The sequence below is a fragment of the Hemicordylus capensis genome, chromosome 3, assembly GCF_027244095.1.
Source record: "Hemicordylus capensis ecotype Gifberg chromosome 3, rHemCap1.1.pri, whole genome shotgun sequence".
In the NCBI taxonomy this organism is placed as follows: Eukaryota; Metazoa; Chordata; class Lepidosauria; order Squamata; family Cordylidae; genus Hemicordylus; species Hemicordylus capensis.
The window spans coordinates 164,568,826-164,591,777 of NC_069659.1; the positions used below are offsets into that span (position 1 = coordinate 164,568,826).

Consider the following 22,952-nt stretch of genomic DNA (forward strand, 5'->3'; position numbering starts at 1 on the left):
GAGCACAGTTGGGGGTCTTCTTGTGTGTCGCCGCATGCCGCAGCAACACACAAGCAAAAAAGATGTTAACGGACTGCTCTCTCCATTAACCTTGTCTAAGGGGAGGGGTAATTAGGTGGGCTAGCTGCCTTGGGAGCACTGGGCTCACCTGCGAGCCTGGTGGTTCCCACGATCCTTGGAAAGTGGGCTAAGCTTCCTTAGCCCGCTTTCCAGGGATCGTGAGAATAGCTTCAAAGCCTGTAAAACTGCTCAGCCTCAACAGAGAGATTGTTCCTGGGATAGGCCATGCTCAGGACTATGCTCAGATAATTTTTGTTGAACAGTAGAGTGTTGAAACAATTGGCAAAACACAGGTGTTTTTTCCCCTATATGTAAACAAATATGAACCCACTCAGCTAGTTTTGATTCAGTCTTAGTTGTTGCAACTGCATAGAAAGGACCATTGCGAGACAGTGGACCAATTGCAGAGTATTCAATTAAATATCTAAACAAAATATTCAGTTTAGATATAGGAGACACAAGCTGAAATCCCTGATTAATTTCTATAACTTAGTGGATGTACTTGTATGAGGAACTGAAATCCACTGAAGTACTACAGATTAATAATGAAAAACACATTTATGCAGGTATTGATAATTGGGTTATTGACAGATCACTTTCACCAGGTTATCAATGTTAATTTATTTACATACTGAATAAATATGTATACCGTTCAACTGACCAAGGTCCTTAAGAAGAAATATAACCTTAAAGACCCATCTTTTTAGCCTGCCTTTTAATAATATTTAGTTTTAATTGAAATTTTAATCTGATTTTATTTGGTTTCTGATTTTAATTGTTATGTATTTATTGTGTGGGATTGGAACTCAGGAGACAATGCATTCTGGATGGGGTCCCACTTCCTGTTCTGGATGGGGTCCTACTTCCCCAGAAGGACCAAGTACACAGTCTGGGGGTGCTTCTGGACCCACACTTCTGCCTGGTCTCCCAGACTGAGGCGATGGCCAGAGGTGCTTTCTATCAGCTTTTGGCTGACATGCCAGCTGCATCTGTTTCTTGAGATAAACGACCTCAGAATGGTGATACATCTGCTGGTCACCTCCAGACTTAACTACTGCAATGCATTCTATATGGGGCTGCCTTTGTACATAGTCCAGATACTACAGTAGGTCTAGAATGCAGCAGCCAGGTTGGTCTCTGGGTCATCTAGGAGAGACCATAGAACTACAGTATTGAAAGAGCAACACTGACTGCCAATACGTTTCTGGGCAAAATACAAGGTGCTGGTCATAACCTATAAAGCCCTAAACAGCATAGCCCCTGAGTATTTAAGAGAATGTCTTCTTCGTCATGACCCCCACCACCCACTGAGATCATCAGGGGAGGTTTGTCTGCAGTTGCCACTGGCTGGTCTGGTGGCTACTCAGGGACAAGCCTTCTCTATTGCTTCCCTGAGGCTCTGGAATGCACTCCCTGCCAAAATAAGAGCCTCCCCATCTCTGACAACTTTTAAAAAGTCAGTCAAGACACAGTTGTTCACCCAAGCTTTAAATTTTTACTGTTTTCATAGTTTTTAACACTGTTTAAATCTTAAATTATTGTGTTATGTTGTAATCTGTATTTTTATCCTTTTTATTTTGTTCTGATTTCTATTTTACTGTGAGCTGCCCAGATATAAATGGGCAGGTATAAATATGAGAGAGAGAGAGAGAGAGAGAGAGAGAGAGAGAGAGAGAGAGAGAGAGAGAGAGAGATTTCTGATTTCAGTATAAACCTCCCTGAGCCACTTTAAGAAAAGCGGTATATAAATCAAAGAAACAAAGAAACCATTAAAACTAGATCTAAAATAAGAACACAAATCAAAAAACAACTCTAAAACAATACAAGTAAGTCCAGTAGAGCGAAGGCAGAAAATCAGCATAAACCACAAAATATAAATGAAAAGCCTGCCAGAACAGGAATTGTTGTCCAGGAGCAAGATACTGCTAGATTCTGTTTTGAATAAACCTTGTAACTTGGCATGTTTCTTCTAGGTCTTTCAAGGGTGTGGACAGCCTAAACCAGCTCCAGGTTTAAGAACCTCCCGCTCCATTCCTGATAACTTTAATGCGCGATTTCGGCCCTATAACCCTGAGGAAAGACCAACAACAGCTGCTGGTACAAGCTTGGATAGGCTGGTAAGTAAAAACTGTAGAAAAGTGATCTCAGCTATCATTAAAATGGAGGTGACTGACGTCTTGACTAACAAAATATTGCTGCTTCTCAATTAACTCAGCTCCACTGCTGGCTCAGTGGTAGGGGCAAATTTCACTGACCTCCCCTTCCCCAGGAAGTGCTCTGCGCCACTCAAAAATATAGTTGTCTCAGGGACATATTTTTGAGTGATACAGGGCTTCCAGGAGAAGGAGAGGTCATGGAAAATTTCTTACATACACACACACTAGTGAAGCACTAGGCTAGAACTCTTCAGATGCACTGGTGCTACACTGGTGCTTCTCTCATTGCACTGGTGCTTCATTAGTCAGAGTGTCAGCTGCCTGGTATCTTCATTCTAAGAGGTGATCCTCCCTACACATTCTGACTGTTCGTAGTTATTGTGTAAAATTGCCAGATTTTGTTTTTGTGTAATTACAGTACAATGAACAGCTGTTTTCCTCTGGAAACAATGAACAGTGAAGTAATTCAGTTCTTTGGACACTGATAGGAAAATAATATTTGAAAATATGATCTTTCCTGCAAGCCAGTAGAGCAGCGTAAGCTCTGGGGACAGCATCTGACTGTTCAAAGCATTTTCCATTGGAAAGGTTTTTCCACTTTTCTTCCAGAACACTTGCTCTTGGATGAGATACCACACAGTGGCAAGCAAGGCTGCATGGCCTAGGGGAAGGAAAGTCTTTGCAGACCAGATGTGGCCTAGATGTTCAGTGTTTCTACTCTTGAAGTAGATAGTTCAATGAAGGCATACACAAAATTTCTTCTGTGGAAAAAAAAACATCTATGTTCATTCAATTGTTAAATGAAAAGTGTTTAAAAACTAGCTTTTCCACACACATACCTATAATGGGATTCTTCTTACCTGTCTCCTATAGTTCTTCAAGCACTATGGTTGTTTTCTAATTTTGCAGACTGCAAATTGTTTTAAGAAAACTGCATTTTGGTCAGTTAGAGTGTTACTCATCATTAATCTTGCCTCATTTTTCCTTATCCTTGGGTTGTGTTCGTTATTACCCAATGGATGTAATGTTTTACCTCATGGCTGTATGCAGCCAAAGCTGCTGTGTAATTACAATCAGAGTTTGTTAATGTTGTTTCAGCAATTATTGTTCCAGAAAAATGAGCGTTGTTGGGGGGAATGACTTGGGATACTGCAAAATTATGTTGCATGTTTGTCTTAAACAGACTGGCTGACATTAAGCACACTGTAACAGAGCCATGTCGGAATGGCAGCATAGCCAGGAGGCAGCTCCAACACCGAAGAGAGCCAGTGGTCATGCAATCAGAGTTAGCGCTATTTCTCCCATTGTTGTGAATGGGAGAAACAGTGGTAATCGTGATTGTGTGACTGCCAGTTCTCTTCAGCGACGGGACTCAGGGCTCTTTGGTTCCACTGCAGCCTGGCATGAAGCATTCCAACTCCATTACAGTGTGAGCATCTTGTCAGTCGCTGTTCCTAGAACTGAACAATCCTACAGAGACCCACCCTGATAAAATGTGAAAATGGTCTTCTGTGAAAATGCCCCAGGGTAAAAGGGCAGAACCTCAGTAGCTCAGTCATGAAAACATTCACACATCCTACCATCCAGCTGCACAACTGCTTAGCTTCAACAGTTCTACAGCATTGGGTGATCCCAAGCCAATCCCTGACAGGTGTGTTGGCAACATATGGTTGGATTTATTACAAACAACATACTGTATGTTCATAAACGTCCACAGATGGCAATAACCTTTAATTAGCATGTTTTCCTACTGTCCACCTCGGATATTTACCAGTATGAATCCACACCTTTGCATCTGACCATTCTTAAAGATTTGGCAACCAAGGCAGAACGTTTTGTTGTTGTTGTTTAAAGCTCCTACCTTACTGCCCCATACAACTATGGGATTTTTAGCTTTTCTTTGTGTACAGTAGAAATACATGGGAATGTCCTTCCATTAGATGCTGCAGTGGCAAAGGTGGTGGCCCCTCACCTCCTCAAATGTGATGCCCTGGGCTGCCACATATGGCCACCAAGTGGAAAGACGATTCCTGGCACCTGATGTAAGAGGGATGTGTTTTATCTTTTATAATCACATTCCAGATGTCTGTGAGAGAGCACATCTCTCTGCCAACCAACTCTTCCTGACACGCTTCACCAGTGCAGGCAAGAGAGATACTGTCAGGAAGTAAAGAAGAGTGATAAGCGAGCAGACACCGTTTGGGAAACCTATGATAATTACCCTGGGAGAAAGACCCTGCCCCCCAATTTCCTCATCTCTCCAGGAGAAGCAGTAAGGGAATCACACGATCCATGCACAATGAAAGACAATTGTGACACCAGCCGCCATTCCTCTCCCTCTGGCCCAAACCCAATTTGCACATTTGAAAATCTGAGCTCCAAGTCTTAGACGGGCCACACATGCTGCAGCTTGAAAACATTCCTACCATCTGATGTACATCTTGCTAGTCGCAGTGTGTTCCTCTTACGATGAAAGGGTGTGAATTGCTTTTCGACAGATAGATCACTTTCTGTGCAGAAGAAAATGGAACATGGCTAGAACTGAAATAAGTAATCCAGTGCCTGTCACATTAAAGTGCAATCACTTCAGCTCCCAATTAACTTTACAATACACTCATTTTTACAAGCTCCACTCATAATTAAGTAAGTACTTATTGTTGTTAAGTGTCCATATGCATAATGCATTGTCCCTCACTAAAGTTTAATTAAGGAATTCACATTTCATCGAAGTCGGGACACAAAACTTGTTTTATAACTACATTAAATGTATGCAACAATGTTTTAGTAATAACCACTTTCAATCATAGTGTTGGGGGGGGGGTTCCCCCTCAGACCAAAAAAAAAGCATTTTTGACAGGCTCTGCAGTGCACTTTCCTAGAGGAATCCTATTCAAGCAATTGTATTTATTGCTTAGGGAATATTCCAAGCTGACATTACATCCAAGTTGCTATGTGCAGTATGTAAAAATAACTCTTGGCTTCCATTTTAAAAGTCTCAATTCTTTCTTTAATTTTTGCCAGTCCTTCAGCCTAATCTGATCATTCATAGACACAGAAGAACAGCTATTTATTACAAATATTTATGTCTCAGTTGTCACTATGTATTACACTTCTTTAAAAATTTTTAAATAACTCACAGGTTTGTTGCCAACATACTGTTAACACTAGCATATCAGATTACAAGAAGTGAAAAGGATCAGATGGATGGATGGATGGATAGATAAATAGTTAGTAGATAGATAGATAGATAGATAGATAGATAGATAGATAGATAGATAGATATTTTTCACATTTGCATTTGAGACACATTTAAACCTAGTGGCCTTTTTCAATGGCTTGCAGTTGTCTATAAATAGAAAATTGCAATATGATGTCTATCTAAATAGATGTTATAGTATTTCCATGGAAACACACTTTTAAATCTTGCCAGATCAGGGTCAGGCAGGTGGCCACTGTTGGCTAGTTCAAAAGTACTTCTCTCTCCTGCTGATTCTGTACACAGAATGTTGAATTCAAACAGAAATTAAGATGAAGAACTTACACTTACACTTCTATTTTTGCATAAATCAATTTGCTCCAAATCAGGGGCAATTTGTGGATTTGACTGCAAATGAATCAGCTCTTTAATGAAGGGGGTGCCAAATCAGCTCCGTTTTGGCACGAATCTATTTGCGTGATTCGTGTGGCCATTTTGGCTGGCTTTCCCCCCCTTGCTGATTGATTTTCTGGCACTGGCTTCTGATTGGCTTGAGATCTCCTTGCTTCTTGATTGTCTTGTTGTCATTAAAATCAATTGTTGGCATGGCCAACTGTGTCCCCATTGGTTGGGGGGAAGGATGGAGGAGGGGAACACATTTGGAGGGTATTTCAAAATGTATTCAAAGGGACTGGCAGGCAGAGGGAGAGCTCTTATGCAAGAAAAGGATACATCAGGAGGACAGCAGGAAGGAAGGAGAAAAAAGGTTTGATTTTGCGGATTTTTTTTCTCAGCACTGTATATTATTGCTGCTATAACTGTTTTGCTGGATCTTAGATTGACAAAGAGGGAACAAAAGAGGGGATTTCAAAATGTATTCAAAGGGACTGGGAGGCAGAGAGAGCCCTTACATCAGGAGAGGCAAGGAGGTTTGATTTTGTGGTTTTCTTTTCTCAACACTAAGTATAATGCTGTGCTATTGCTTGCTACTATAACTATCTGGTTTTGCTGGATCTCAGATTCAGCAAAAGTTAGAACTTGGGTGCCTGCCTGCATGCCTTGAGTTGTAGTTTGGTGTCCCTAGGACCTAACCATGGGGAACAATGGGGTGATTCAATCTTTGCATTGTTCCCTATGGCCAAATCATTAATTTTTCATGAATTTTGAGTTTGATTTGTCGAACCAGCTGGCAATTGCTGGCTGGTTCAATGAATCAATTCAAATTTTTGTGATTCAATTTGAGGTTGAATCAAATTTCAAAAATTGATTTGTGCACATCCCTGCGTACCCTGGGATCTAGCAAGGGAAATCCATATGAAACAGGCTTATCCATATCCAGCCAATATGGATGCATTTGCACATCTGGATATGCATTTGCATAATATTATGATGGTCTCTTTGAATTGGCTGAATGCATCTTGCACCCCCAGGCCCAATAATGACAAGACACATGCATTTTGATGAACTAGGGCCATTCTATTAATAGGTAATACAATAACCTGCAATGAGGAACAATAATTAGAGTATGAGTACCCCCTCTATAGGTCAGCCTCATAAGGAGGACTTCCCTCTACCGGGTGAAAGACTGTGTGTTAATTCAGCCCACCACCAAGTCTGGTCATCATAACATCCATGAGGTGTTAACCCCGCTGAGGGGAGGCCAACTAGCCCCAACTACCCAGGCTGCAAAACTCTGAGTGGTTGGCACCAGTAAGCCTCTGAATAGGGGCTGATCCCAGGCTCCCAGCCCAAGGGCCGCAAAACCTGCAAGGGCTGTTCCTCGCCTTGCTTACTCACCTTAAATGGTCCTTCAGTCAGACACTGAACAAGACAACCTTCATCAACCCGCACTTTTTGACAAAGTGACCAACCAAGCAAAATGGCAACCCTACTCATAAATTCAGTGAGAAGTAGGCAAAAAAAAAAGGCCGCACCAAGGCCAATCAGTGTGACCCAAAAAATTCCTACTTGGCCCCAAAAGTGACCAAATGACCCTCACTGAAATGGGATCGGAGGGATGGGTGCTTCAAAAGTGACTGAGGCCACTTATGCAGCCGCTCCCTGGATCCTACTGGGATGGCCTGAGGCAGGTGATCGGGGAGCCAAGATTGCGGGCCCCATGTCTGCCTCAAGGGCTGGGAGCACAACTCTGCTTCACCCCCACAAAAGCCAAATAAGGCATTGGGGAGTGGTCTTTTGGTGAGGATTTGTAATGCTCTTCCCCCTCCAGGACCACTGATTCTTGCACTTGACTACAGCTCTGCTGGGGCCATTCATTGGCTGGGTTCTCACCGGTGTACCCTGTAACAGGGCTTCCCAGGAGGCCATTCACACAATCAAAGACTGTTCTACCCTGGTTTGGGAGCTTTGTGTGCTCCCAATTTTTGGTTGTGTAGAAGCAAGGTTGGAGGAAACCCTGGGTAGCTTTTCCTCCTACCTTGCTTCCACTCAGTCACTTCTACCCAGGTTTTCCTACCTTGCTTCCAGACAACCAAAAATTGGGAGCACACACAGCTCCCAAACTAGGGTAGGACACAGTTTTTGATTGTGTGAATGACCGTCTTGTGTTGTTGACTGCAATTCTCATAATCCCCAGGCAAAGGCCATTGCAGCTGGGAATGATGGGAGTTGTAGTCAATAATATTTGAGAACTGCTAAGAGAACACTGCTTCTCAAGATCATTTTTGCTACTGAATGTCGGCAGCGGAGAGAGAAGGAACACATTCTTACAGCTGCTGGTCGTTTGTGTGTTGAAAATGACCAGGAAGTGATCGTGTGCAAGAGGGCAATTGTGGTTGGTCAGTGGGCCATCCTACCTCAAATCTAAGATCACCTATGTTGGTTGGCCATGCTGACCCACCAGATTGCCCTCTTACACATAATCACTTACCAGTCATTTTCAATATACATGACCAGGAATTGGGAGTACACACATTTCCTCCTGCCTCTGCTGCCTGGCATTCAGGGTCAAGAATGATCATGAGAACCCACCAATTGTTTTGAAAAACTCTCTGGAGATACATAGCAAAGAACAAAATGTGCAACAGATAAACACAGCAATATTATAATAAACTTCTTAAATAGCAATAGCAATAGCAATAGCACTTACATTTATATACCGCTCTATAGCCGAAGCTCTCTAAGCGGTTTACAATGATTTAGCATATTGCCCCCAACATTCTGGATACTCATTTTACCGACCTCGGAAGGATGGAAGGCTGAGTCAACCTTGAGCCCCTGGTCAGGATCGAACTTGTAACCTTCTGGTTACAGGGTGGCAGTTTTTTACCACTGCGCCACCAGGGGCTCAAATGCAGATAATTTTTGGAAGATTTCTAGACAGTGGGCAAAATCCAGACTAGTTAGTTCTGACTAAGCATCACTGAAAGCAATGAAGCAAGTTAGTCATGACTAACTTAAAGGTAAAGTGTGCCGTCAAGTCAATATTGACTCCTGGCGCCCACAGAGCCCTGTGGTTGTCTTTAGTAGAAGACAGGAGGGGTTTACCACTGCCTCCTCCCACACAGTATGAGATAATGCCTTTCAGCATCTTCCTATATCGGTGCTGCCCAATATAGTACCAGCAAGGATTTGAACCGGCAACCTTCTGCTTGTTAGTCAAGCATTTCCCTGCTGCACCACTTAAGGTGACTAACTTAAGTCCCGTTCATTTCAGTGGGACTTAGTCATACTAACTTAGTCTGGATGTTGCCCAGTATATATATTTTTCAGTGTCTTCATTACATCAGCAAATAAGCTGCAAAACGAGAACCAGCATCTTTCCTGTTTCCACCTGTGACATTTTCTAAAATGCTGTCAAGATGGTTTTCTGGTTCCATGGCAGTGGGCAATGGTGTACAGAAACCCTGAAAATGTTATGATTCAGTGCAATACCATCTTAATGTGTTTTCGCCAGGCAGGAGCCAGCCACCAAGCTAGCTGAACTGCTGGAATTCTTATTCAACAAAATGGGGATAAGTGACGATTTGAAGCTGTGCTGTTTACTAGCAGCTTGAATCCAGGATCAGTTGTACTGGGGAGAAACGTTTTACAGCAGCCATGTCTGTCTGTATTAGGGATTTGGAGCAGCTGTATTGCTCATTGATGTCTGAAACATGAGCATCAATAGGACAATCTGTCCGGTGCAGTCCTATTAGCTTGCTATGACAAATTTTGCTTCATGCGACTCTGCCAGTCTTTTCTGCATTTCTGCACAAACAGTAGGCAAATGACCAAGCTTCCTGCTTAGCCATATGTTACAGCTAATGGTTGTTCTTTTTCCTCTCTCCTAGATTGTGAATTGAAAAACCATTTGTTGGTGTTCACATTTACTTATTTATGAATGGACTAGTCACTTTTCTGCGCAAAGAAAACATAGGCAGGGAGACTCGGAACGGTATCTTACAATCAATTAAAATAATAAAAAATACATTAAAAAATTTAAAAAAATAAAAAATACCATCATTAGAAACATAAATATTAGCAGCATTAAAAATGATCATACAAGAGCAACAATATTCATTCAATAATACTCAATAAATCATTTGTGTTTGGAGAAAGCCTTCAAAAATAATACTATAGAAACCAATTCAATTAAAACCGGCAGTGGGAGGAGTTTTTAATTTATTAATTTTATTTATTAGAAACATTTAATATACCACCCACTCCAAAGACTCCAGGCGGTGCACAAAAGCATGCAAACAAGGCAACATTAAAAATTACATTCTAAATTAAAAACTAAAGTAACTAACAAAAAACAAATAGGTAAACTACAGGGCAAAAGCCTGGCGAAAAAGAAAAGTCTTCAATAGAGATTTGAAGATCAGTAAGGAAGGGGCTAAACAAATCTGAAGGGGAAGAGAGTTCCAAAGAAGTGGGGCAGCAACCGAAAAGGCCCTTTTGTGGGTCCGAGAGCCCTGAACCTCTCGGAAATCAGGGACCAGCAAGAGGGCCATTTGAGATTATCTAACCAGACAAGATGTAACTGGATGGGAGAGGTGGTCTGTAGGTAGACAGGCACCAAGCCCCGCAAGGCTTTGAAGGTCAGAACCAGGACCTTAAATTGAACTCGGAAGCGAACAGGCAACCAGTGCAATGACTGCAGGAGAGGTGTTACCCTGTCGTATTTTCTGGCACCCATGAGGAGGCGAGCCACTGCATTGGGAAGTTGCCCAATGGATCCACCACAGCAAGGAATTCCAGAGTGTAGGGCTTCAGTTATTTGTTTTTTGTTTTTTTTTAAGTCCTTTCCTGCATCCCAAACAATTTAACCTGTATAATTGCCCCTGAACCCCAGTGCGTGATGGGTTACATTTGGGCCACACTTCATTAACTATCTAAAAGGAACCTGCAACAGTGGAATAAACAGCATTTGACTTAACTAGAGTGCAGGCAACTCCTCCCCCCATGGGAGACAGCCTCACTAAGAGGACTGTCTTACTCACCGATGGGTGAACAAACAAGACTTTGAGGCTGTCAGCAGTCAGCCAATTGTCTTAGCTTGCTGGTCACCACAGTTTCCTGTATCAAAGGGGAAGTGGCCTGAGTCACCACCAGCCCCAAGCCCAACAGCTCTGAGTGAGTGAGCTGAGCAACACCCCCAGGAGTTCCCTTTGCAGACACCCCTGAGCTACAAAATCCTGGATCAGGATTTTGATCAAAATCAAGGATATCCATTTCACCTTAACAGTGCTTCCAGTTGAACACTACAGATGAACTACTTGCCCAAACCCACACTCATGTGCCAGTGAGTCCAGTCTATACTTTTTAATGGGCCCGATCTCTAATGACCTGTCCCAAACAATGAACTTCAGTGAAGAGTAGGCCAAGAGAGAGAAAATCTCACCAAAATCCAGATGAAAATGAAAAATCCCTACTTGGTACTGTCAAGCAATCAGCTAGTCCCACACTAAAGTAAGGAGGGAGTAAGTGGGTGTCAACTCCTAAGTGGATTGGTGTGCAGCAGGTGGAGCTGGCTTCTAAGGCAGCCACCCTTCTCACACTGGATTGGGCACCTAAGGGGTGCCAGGCAGATAGTGCCATGTGTGCCCTGCATGAGACTGGGCACAGCTCCCTCTGCCCCTGCCAATAGCTTGGTGAGCAACAGGGGTAAGAGTGGCTTTGCAGGAACATGAAGCAAAGACATGTCCATAGATCTCAAAAGATGGTATAACTGTAGAGGATGCTCCTTGAGGCCAAAGACTCCAATCTGATTAGGGCTTTAAGAGTAATAGGCAGCACCAGGAGCCTTTACAGACAGGGCTTCCAGCTCTCGGGATATCTGGCCAGTGAAGCCCCTTGGAATTAGATTCGCAGCATTAGCCCCTCCCCTCTCTATTCTGAGTTTTCTTTTGTGTAGGTCACTTCAGAGTTTTGCTTGTGGCCAATGGCTTCCTAGAGGAGGTGGGATGCCATGACTCCTTTTTTCCAAGGGTTTAGAACTGTAATTAAACACCCTTTGTGATCTGGCTCTGTTGAAGTCCACACGTACACTTACTTCTACTTAATTAGCCACCAGCCTTGGCTTTCTATCCCTGCCCCCATGACCCCAACACACACACACACACACACACACACACACACACACCCAGCATGTGTTGGCCCTCCTGCAGCGTTGCCTCTGCTTTTGCAGCCCCCTTCCTGGCTTGGACTACCTGCTCATTTTCTGCAAGGAAATGCTCAATTTTTTGCAAGACCTCAAACCCTCTCTCCTCCAAAAACTTTCAAAGAGAAGACAGAAAACTAGACCTGAAAACTAGCTTTACCACTCTTTGCCTCTGGGCAGCTTTCTACAGTATTTGCATTTCATAGATGTGACTTGCTCTTACCATGTTAATATGAAGACTTACATCAGCGCCTTCTGTGGTTTATCCCAATAAACTCCGATAAAATACAGGATTTTAAAAACGCAAGCATAAATTGGGATGAGGTGAAATCCAAAAGGAAAAGTCTGATTTGTGTGTGGGGTGCTTCCAAAGACATCAAACCGACCTCGGTGGGAATCCAGCTGTAGTGTGAACAAACTTCCTTCTGGAGGAGATTTGGGGTGTGGAAAACCTCCTTGAGTTGACCCAGGGTGAACTAAAAGCTAGTACAGGTGATCCAGAAAATGTAGGAAATAATTGTTGGGCTGCCTGTCTTTGACAGCAGGTGAGCCACAACATTCCATACTTACTAAAGCTTCTGAGACATCTGCAAAGGAAATCTCACCTAGCGCACCTTAAGGCAGGCCATTAGGAAAATTATTGGTCCATGGCTAATAGCAGTCAGATCCCCCTTCAAGAGCAAGTGTTACATGTGACCCACCAGCCAAACATGATAGAAAGCATTCTGTCCGATTATGTGGAAAAAAGAAGTCATATGTACAGCTACTGAGGGCACTAGCAGTAGGGGCAGGGGAGGAGGAGGATGGGTATTCATCCCCCCTGCTTTTTATTTCTAATATTCTGCTATATGTTCCTCAAACTTTTTCATAGTGGAATTCTTTCATCCTGATTTTCACTCTCCTACCTTCAGCTTGCTCGTTGCATATGGTCACAATGACCATGCTCAGCAGGGTCAGCGGATTAATAATATATGATGGATAGTGTACCATCATAAGCCCTGTACAGTGAGAAATAATGATGTGGAGCAGAAAATCAGGATCACATCTACGGGCCCAAACCCCTGTCAACATCCACATATTTTAGCTTTCATTTCTCACGGCCTACGCACATGCCCCCCATAGGTGAATCACACCTCTCATACCCAGATTTGAAAGGAATGGATTACACAGAGGTCCTTATACAAACAGGACCTTGACTAAATGGACCCAAGGAGTAAGGCTAATGCTTTTGCTCCCAATCTCTTCCCCATGCATTGATTTCTATATTGGGCAACTATCCAATATATACTATCCAATGGAATTATGGCTATAAAGCATGAAGGGAGGTATCAAAGCTCAGTGGTGGAGAGTATGCTTAATATAGAACAAGGGTAGGCAATCCGAGGCACACCAGCTATTGTTGAACTACAGTCCCCATAACGCCTGGCCATAATAAATTGTGCCTGGGGATGATGTAAGTTTTAAGTCAGTGTGCCCACCCTGACAGCCCAAAGGACTTCCCTGGATTCATCTGAATTGCCCCTCCTATACAATTATAGGATGCCCTGACTATGCACTGGGACATCCTTCAGTGATGTCAGGACAGGCATGCTCTGATGTGACCCACATCCTGGTTGTGTGTTGAGGCCAGCTATCATCTGTACCAGCCCGAAATGAACTTTCCAACTCTCACAGTCCAGTTGGCTGCAGAACAGGGATGGGAGAAAGAGCACATGATAGAGACACGATAAAACTAAGAAGTAGTGTGGCTAGTCAGTACCTGGCTATGGGACCACTGAGAACTCTATGAAGCTATTCCCAAAATCAGGAGAAAGCGGGCTAAGGGAGCCTAGCCCACTTTCTACTGATTGTGGGAACCACCAGGCTCACGGGCAAGCCCAGTGGTTCCAAGGCGGATATCCCGCCTAATTCCCCCTCCCCTTAAATGAGGTTAACGGAGCGAGAGCTCTGTTAACCTCATTTTTTTGCTTGTGTGCCATGGCAGCATGTGGTGACACATGAGTAGATCCCTGACCAGGAGGCTATAGCCAGCCTCCTGGTCTCGGGGTTTTTTCCCAGAACGCCTCACGCACATGCGGGGGACATCCTGGGACTTCCAGGAGCCGCACAGCCCCTAATCCCCACAGCCCCCACCGGCTCCGTCACAGAGCTGGTAGTCATGTGGGTGGCCAATCCGGCCACCCAGGGCTGCAGGCATGATCGTCTGCGTGGAGAGCGGGCTAAGCTCTTCTCACAGACACACCAGAAGCTCTTCTCACTGATCATGAGAAGAGCTTCTCTGTATACCACCTTGTTTCATGATGAGAAAGGTGGATGTAAGTGTGATGTTATCTGAAAATGGTGGCCGCATAGCACTTCAAATTATACATTCAAATTAATACTTAGAGAGTGGCACAGAACAATCTGGTTTCAACCAGCAAGGACTTTTTTTTTAATTACTTGGAGCAGAAAAAAGAAAAATAAATTGATTGCAACTGAGCCAGAATGGGACCAAAATAAACACAAGGGCTTTGAAAGAAAACTGCCTTTGAGGTCTCTCTGATAATATACTGCCAAATTGTTTTATATTGATTTATCATAACACACTCCAATACAAGGCAGTATGGAGTGCTTAAAATGAATTGAGAGACACCTCTGCCATCATCAAAACATCAGTCTTTGTCAGACTGTCACATGAAAAATGTGTGTGTGTGAAAAAATAGTCACATATGCACATGTGTAAGGGGACAAAATGTTCAAACACACTGATGGCTCTTAATGAGGACTGAGTTTTGAAAAGTGCATGCATCTCCTGTATGAAAATAAATTAAATGGCACTTTTTTTTCAATTAAAGACTTAAGCAGAAGGTGCCTGGTGTTATTTTTCTTTTCTTTTTAAAGTTCCTTTCTGTCAGGCAGAACAGTGTTTGATGAATTAACTAAAATCACAGAATCATTTTTTTTAATCATTTAATGGCAAAGGGACATGATGTTTCTGAATGTACCTTTGATACATTCCTAAGAGTTAATATTCTGCAGGTTTTGAGCATGAGCAATGGAGGAAAGTAAAACATGCATATTTAAAAATAAAATTTCAAAAATTAAAGGTGGCATGGAGGTGACTTAAGGCTAATTGGATACTTGTATATTGTCAGCCATAGCATGCATAATTAAATAAACCCTATTCACAGTGGTTTGCTGATACTGATACATTCTCTTCTTTGTGCTATCTGCTTTCTATAACGTAATGCTTTGTCTTGAATTCTCTCATTTTCTCTCTCTCTCTCTCTTTCCCTTTTGCTTCCCAGAGGAATATCTGGAGGACAATGCAACATGGTGTAAGCTCTGGTATTCTTATTCTTGACTTCCATAGCCATTCATCTGTTTCTGAGTCTGCTGAGCAAACTACATCTAATATCATCATTGTTACATTCCATTTGCTTTCCTGCAAAACAATTTCATTACTAATTTTCAGAATCGTAATACCTGAATGGATGGTTCCGGGTCTTTTCATTGCCCCTCATGTCCTTTAAAAACTAGGCCATTGTTTCCCAAACTTCTGATACATGCTGAGTTCTTTCCCACAAATTAAAATCAGAAGCATACTTACTACTACTTACTACTCTAAAAGGTTTACTTTTAGAACGTGTAAGACTAAGAGCTGGCTACCCTCTGAGTTTCTATGCAAATCACGGCTCTGGATTTGCCTCCATCCAATCAGGAAGCACACCCATGAGTGACTCATGTGGAGATGCAGTGGACAGTCTTCCCTGAGGGTGGATTGTTCTGCTGATTGGAAAGAGGCAAGAGCAGAGCAATGAATCAAACCAAGATGTGGCAGGCAGGCAACTTCCTCCATGGTTGAGTGATTGAGACTCAGGGGTGCTTTTAGCTCTTTAATTAATTTAATCCATTTCTCATGGCATACTCACAGCTCTCTCTGGGCACACAGTTTGGGGATGACTAATCTAGGCCAAATAACAGGAAAGCAAAGAAAGTACAAAAAACTACAGAGACTCTTGTGGCCACTTAAGGACTAACACCTTTATTGTTAAATAAAGCTTTCATAGGTAAAAAGAAAAAGAAAAGAAAACAACAACAACAAATTCTTCATCACCTTTGAAAAGGATCGATTAGAGTTCTAGTGGTGGATGTTTTAGTCTTGGAGTATTACAAGCACCGTAAGCCTATGCAATGATTACTCAGTAGGTAGGCACAAGAAGGGCTGTGTGCTTTCAGGGAACCTTCAGTGTACATCAGGTGAGGTCTTCTCCTGCAGCTGAGCACATACAGAGAGGGAGAGGAGTGGTTTTTGAGTCTCTTCCGTTGCTACAAAAGACCTTTCTGCTTGTTGTGTGACCCTTGGGGAGACATTCGTACAAGGAGAAAGGTCTTTTGCAATGACGGAAGAGAAACAAAATCACACACACCCACACCCGCTCCACCTCCGTATGTGCTTGGGTGAGGGAGAAGCCTTCATGGGGTACATCTCCCTGCAAGCACATAGCCCTTTTTCCACCCACCTTTTGCTGTGTAGTATGTGGGTCACAGTGTTCAGTGGGGCTTACTCACTGGTAAATGTGCATAAGACTGCAATATTAATATGCTTTCTAACATTGTATCCTGTCTGGGTACTTCAAAAAAGTATTATTAGCACATCCTCTTGTTTTCAGATTCTGCTCCTTAAATTAGCCAGAAATAAAACAAGTTTTACTTTCAGCAAGTGCCAGAGTGTAGCATTCTAGACTTCAGGAGAAAATGGGGAAGGAGATATATCCATTACAAGGTTCAGTAAGGTTCAAAGGTCATTCCTAGATACACTCAAGATTAAATTGCTAAAGAAGCACTCTTGGTAGCTGTAGGCACTATAACAAATTGCCATAATGAGCAATTTACTCATTGTTTTCTTTTTACTCTTTTGTATTCTCTCTTTCTATGCCCCTGAAGAAGGCAACACAATGAAAGGCACTGGACAATTTGATTTTCAGTTATTTGTTCCAATTCCAGCATCTTTTTAAGGCTTCACCTCCTTCTTTTTGGTTTCCAGTATCAAATTGTGACCCAAAAGGGTTATACATTCTCTGCTCCAATGGCTTAAACCTGCAGGTGTACAGTATGTGTGAGGGAGGAAGCATACTATAAAAATGTGTTTTATTTCTCAAGCAACCGTAGAATATAAAATAGCAGAAATAAATATGTAAGGAATTCAAATAATACCTAGTATCTCTAACACCACAGGACAGGTACAATCATTTCCAGCATCCTTCTGTATAGCTCTGACTAGTTGCAAATACTGAATATTGAAGGTGTGGGACCTCATAAGGTACCAATTACATCTCCAAGCCAGAAAATAGCAGGTTCAAATGCTTAGCAAAGAAACCCATGATCTCTATATGCCAATTTTTTCACACCACCAAGGTATTAAACTGTTGCAGGTGCAGTTTTCTCATGCATTAAATGGAGCATGACATGGATGAGATCACAGCTGAGCATTTGATCTCATTTCAAACATATCGTTTCAATTTCCCAGTCTCAACTATCTATCCTGTTGAAGGCAAAACCACTGTAATGCCTTCATAAAGGGAATGCCTTCATAAAAGACTACTATCATTATTAATCATTTATATAGCACTTCTTAATGTGAAAAGTGATTCCTAATCATTATCATCACATTCTGCCTGGCAACAGTCTCTGACAAAGGTTGCTGTTCAGAAGATGTTGACAGAACATAACTTGCCCAAAGCCACCCCATATGTCATTTATATGGGATTTGAACTGAGGCCTCTTGACCACAGGTCCGATACTGTTCTATCAGCTAGACCCACTAGTTTTGTTTTGCCAATAATAAAGGCCAACTTTGGACACTTCCAGATTGGAATTGTCACAGCTAATTTGCTCATTTATTTCACCGGGTCAGGGAGGACACATGGCGGCACAATCAAAGTCTCAGATCAGACAATATGTCTGTTCTGGTCCACCCACCAAGTGATTAAAGGCATGCCCAAGCATGTTCTACCTCCCGCAACTGATGTGTGTTCCCCTTCTAATTGGAGGGCTATATCTGAACCACCCCTTCAAATCTGAGGAAGGTAGGAAGAAGGAGGAAGGAGGGGGAGCAAGAAGTGTTCATGTGTTCCCTGATTGTGTGGCAGATGGGACAGCTCAGAAATATCCTAACCAGCTGCATTTTCCTCTCATGAAATTCACTGAATTTCTTAATGCTGAAAATCCAAGTTAAAAAAAAATATATAGATTGGTAGCACAGTCTTCTCAAGTGCAGATGCCACAGGACTACTCATCTGCCTTTTTCAAGAGGAGTGGTTTTGACCCAGGCAGTAATTATTCAGAAGGCTGAGCCCTGTCCTCACACCCCTTCACTTCACTACCTTGGCACTCCTTCACCACTACATTTTAATTACCCTCAGCAGCATTTGAGCACCAGGTTATGATTGCTTTTAACCTTTTTAAAAAATGTGTTCCAATGTGTGTGTGTGTGCACACACAAGTAACTCTCCTTTGCAGTATTTCACTGGAATGAATTTGCTCCAATTTAAAAATAAATTAAAAAAAACCAACCCCAGATGAAACTAAATTATCAGGTGAAGGGTGGGGCAGGGAGGAGGAAATAATTTCAGGAACAATTTAATTAAAGTTATGTTTCTCAAAGAGGGGGTCCCAAATGGACACAGTTCATCAGTTTCAACTGTGTTGCCTATCTTCTCAGGTTACCTCTAAAAAGAATGCAAGAGCCTGCTGCCTGGACAGGGAAATGCAATTTCTCACAGTGGGTGACTCAAACCATGGGGAGTGGCAGTGCAGAGGCTGGAACCAGGAAGCAGTGACAGAAGCTTGGAAGCAGCAATCACAAACAACAGACAGGCAAGAGCATATGCTCTCAGACCTGCATATTGGAGGGACTGGGAAGTCGGGGGAGTGTACCTCCTCTCAGCCTGGCTGAAGGTCTTTGAGCTGAGGCTCAAAAAAGAATCTTTGGGCCTTAGAAATGGGCACCTTCCAATAGACGGGCAAACTACTCAAGTCCAAAGAGTTCTGAGCACAGAAATGTTCTGCTGTAAGGGAAAGCCGCAGTTATGAAGACTGAACATTAACCCTATTTTCTAAGAGCTTTTCTTTTATAAGGAGTCCAAAGTGGATGGTGGAATTAACAGGTGCTTTGAAACTTGTCAAATAAGATACCTGTTTGATGCCTGTGTTTGAGAATGTTCTTTTAATAGTATCCTAATATGCAGCTATCTCTATAGTCCTGTTCATGCATTCATTGAATGCCCACTGGATATGCTTATAGGGCTTTAAATGGTCAGAAGTCCTGTCCCCTGCCTTTTACTCACTCTTCCAGCCCATCCCTTTACACTCACTGCAGTGTTCAACTGAAGAGATTAACACTGTATGTGTGGTTGCCTGCCTTTCCATGATTGGGAGATTGGGGCGCCCCAGTCTCCAGGTCACGGAAAGGCAGACAATCATGCTTGCAGTGTTCATCTCTTCAGAGGAACGCTTCTGTCAGAGGCGTAACTAGGGAAAACGGCGCCCGGGGCAAGCACTGAAATTGCCGCCGCGCGCCCCCCGCCACCCCCGGAAATATGGAAATGTGTCACAGCCATAGTCAAATGTGGGTTGTGGGCTGCATCCGTGCAAGTATACTGGGACAGGAAAAAGGAAACATGAGGCTACAAGGCTCTTTAGAAATATATATTTTAAAGAAATGTCTTGCATACCAACAGCCTAAGTTTGCAGTCTTCATGGCCAGAAAATAAATGCTTTTAAACATAGTAATAGGTTTTGTGTCCCAAAATGGAAAAGACAAGACAGGTATTCAGAGGCATAACTAGGGAAAATGGCGCCTAGGGCAAGCACTGAAATTGCGCCACTGTCCAAGCAGGAATGATGGGACTTATAGTCAGCAATATCTGGAAATCCCCGTTAAAAGGAACACTGTACCATCTAGACATGGTTGTTGATCAAAACCTGAAAACATGAGCCATCTCTGTAAAAGACTTAGAACAACAGTCAGGAGTTATGCGAGGATTCCAAGTGTCATTTTCTTTGTCTCCTCTCATTCTTTAAAAAACATGACTTTGTCCTAGAGGATCACCTGCCCAAATAGCCACTAGCAAAATAGGGGAGGAAGAAGGTGGTGGGGTGTGTGTGTGTCTATAAACCAGTGAATGATTCCTGCCAGCCTTTGTCTTATGATGACTGTTGGCTCATGATGGCGTATATGTGCATTCACCACACTAGTGCTTACTTTGACACCAAGAGGGAGGAGGGTACATTAGTTTGCCACACTAGACAGAGGAATTTGCAACAGGAGCAGATAGCCAAGTTCTGCCAGGGCCAAAACCAGCCCCTGCCAAACTAAGAAATCATTGTAATTTGCCCCTTCCTGTCACAAGCAGTGTGCTGTTCTTTTATTATTGACTCTAACTCTCAGATATCCCAGTCATGGATGGAAAATTCAGGGTCAATTTACAAGAGACACATTTTCTACATGGAATTTTCTTCTGTACAGGTGCTGTGCAGAAACCCATGTGTAGTGATCAATATATATGTAACTATTCCGCCAGGGGCATAGCAAGGTTGGAATGGGTCCAGAGACAGGATTTCAAAATGGGCCCCCAGACCCTCCAAGTCCAGGGCCTCCACACACCCCAGGCCCCCAAGGATTTAAGTCTGATATTTTAAAGTAAGTATGCTACCTGGAAATACATTTCACTGAATACACGCATGCACACTTCACAGTATATAGTGATATACATTGAGTACTATATATTTGTGCTACTTTTAATGCCTAGAACACACTAGCAATGCTAATTATTAAAATGGACCCCTTGCTGCAGATTAACAAAGGAGACTTTCAGCCATGCAGGGTGAGCCTATGTTTGTTTTCTCAGAATTCTGAACAAATTCAGTAAAGTTTGATTCCAGGAGTCTTTTCACACCAGGCTTTTAAAGCCCTTTAACACACATCTCCGCTGGAATGGAGGTGCTGCATTCACATGTTGGCCAGATTTACCCTGAAGTCCCTGCAAGTTATTGGGGAGCAGTTCACACACAAGAAAAATAAAATAAAATAAAATAAAAGCACAACACATGCTTCACAGTTCTCACTCAGACCTTCTGGGTTGCAAAACAACTTGAACATAAGTGCATTTATGAATGAATGAAAGAAAATAAATAAAATATACTTGTTCCAGAAGTGTTTGTAATTTTCTGACATGAAACAAGCCACTTATAGGCCTTTTTAGATAGTTTTTGTTTTTAAAGCCAGCACATTTTCCAGTCTGTTTTAAATTATATATTCAGAGACTTCTCAGTCTCGCCCCACCCCCACCCCCCCTATCAAAGCCCTATGGCAAGCAGATCCCTATATATGGGGGTAACCACAAAAAGGAATTCACAGCCTACCTTGCAATAGCTGTTCTGGATGGTCTGGTCTGGGCAGAGGGTCTGCTGCCTGCTTCCTCCTTCCCTCCTTCCTTGCTAGGGGCCTACTCGAGTTCAGGCTTCAGGGAGGCCTACTCGGAGGCCTCTCTGGAAGCCCCGCCCACCCGCCGATCAGCTGAGAGGCGGGGAGAGAAGAAGAGCTCTCTGCAGTTTGCAGGCGGCTCCGATCCTAGGCCTCGCTGCCGATCCTAGGCCGGAGCTGGAGGCAAGTGGCTGAGGGGCCCTGGGGCTGGGCAGGTGGGCAATGGGGTGGGGGTGGCAGGGACTGGTATGGCGCCCCCACCTCAATGGCACCTGGGGCACGTGCCCCCCCCCCGCCCACCCCCAGTTACGCCTATGGCTGCTGTAAATGTGAAGAGCAGGGCTGGGAAGGTGAGTGACAGGCAGGGGTAGGACTTCTGACCGATTTCAAGCCCTGTAAGCATATACAGCAGGTATTCTGTGAATGCCTGAAAATGACTTATTATATCGTTCTTTTTCCACTCAGAGCTTAATACTGGATCCAGGTGACAAAGGGAGATGGATGATAACAGCTTTCAGACTCCTATAGAAATATCTGCTAGAGCAGAGTTTCTCAACCACCGGTCCGGGGACCGCTGCCGGTCCCCGAAGGGTTGAGCGCCGGTCCCTGACTGGGAGTCAACCCCCCCCCCCCAACAACTGCAATCAAGTCACTCACTTCCTCAATTTTGCACATGGTACGGAAGAGGAAGAGTATCACCTTCTTGTCCCTTGCCTCCACGTGCTGCTGTGATCTTCCTACAGCTATTTTATTCCCTATCTTTACAGCTTCAAACTGTATGCGGTGTGGAAGGTATGCCACCTGAAGGGCTGCCACTTGAAGGGCTGCTGGTTCTTGCATGCTCATTGTTTGCAGCCAAAGGTTGATTGATTGAAACCCAGCTGCCTATTGTGGTCGAGGCGCCTTGAGAGGGAACGCTGTTTCCCTCTTGCATCGGTGGGGTGTTGTGGTCCCTCTGCCCCCTGTAACCCCCTGGTCTGCACCGCCGGTGGAGGACGGCGGTCCCCTTTATGACCTCGCCGGGTGCGGGGGACAATCTCTGGCCGGGATCATGCCGCAGTGAGGGCTAAGCAGAGGAGGGAGGGAGGAGGGCCGCCTTGGCTCACCTCGCAGGTATGCGCGGGCAGCATGTGGGACCACGTGAGCTGCGTGGCCCCAAAGGCAGGCTGGTGTGATTGGCTCCCGCAGGGGAGTTGGGAGGGGGGCACAGAAGTGCACATTGTGAGAGAGGATGGGGAACACTTGCTACACTCTGGTGCGCAAGCACAGTGGCGGCAGCTCTTGGACCCAGGCGACCTTCCGAGTGCAGTCCGGTGCACCATTGCCTCACCCACCCTGAACAGTGCCTCGTCTCCCCAGCGAGGAAAATGAGGCATCTACCACTACAACGCCCCACACCCTCCGCCATCTCAGAATCACCCCCCTTTCTTTTAATGCCAGGTCTCCACCGCTCTTCTTCACATTTTCTTT

General features: G+C 43.7%; 1 protein-coding gene and 1 long non-coding RNA gene across 7 annotated transcripts in view; one reads left to right on the plus strand and one right to left on the minus strand.

Annotated features, from left to right (window-relative positions):
• The window catches only part of GPC6 (glypican 6), a 1,119,686-nt gene that overhangs the window by 1,031,447 nt on the left and 65,287 nt on the right, over window positions 1–22,952 (plus strand). For 5 of the 6 annotated variants that reach the window (XM_053305384.1, XM_053305387.1, XM_053305386.1 and 2 more), the window contains 2 exons: window positions 2,034–2,177; window positions 15,304–15,333. In XM_053305384.1, coding sequence (XP_053161359.1) covers window positions 2,034–2,177; window positions 15,304–15,333 — 174 coding nt within the window. The remainder of the gene's footprint in view (window positions 1–2,033; window positions 2,178–15,303; window positions 15,334–22,952) is intronic. The other variant, XM_053305385.1, reaches the window with a different exon arrangement.
• LOC128349316 (uncharacterized) lies at window positions 767–21,546 on the minus strand. Its single transcript, XR_008318730.1, has 3 exons — window positions 21,422–21,546; window positions 4,643–4,726; window positions 767–2,977 (listed from the first exon to the last, which is right to left on the minus strand). It is a non-coding gene; the product is annotated as an uncharacterized LOC128349316 (long non-coding RNA).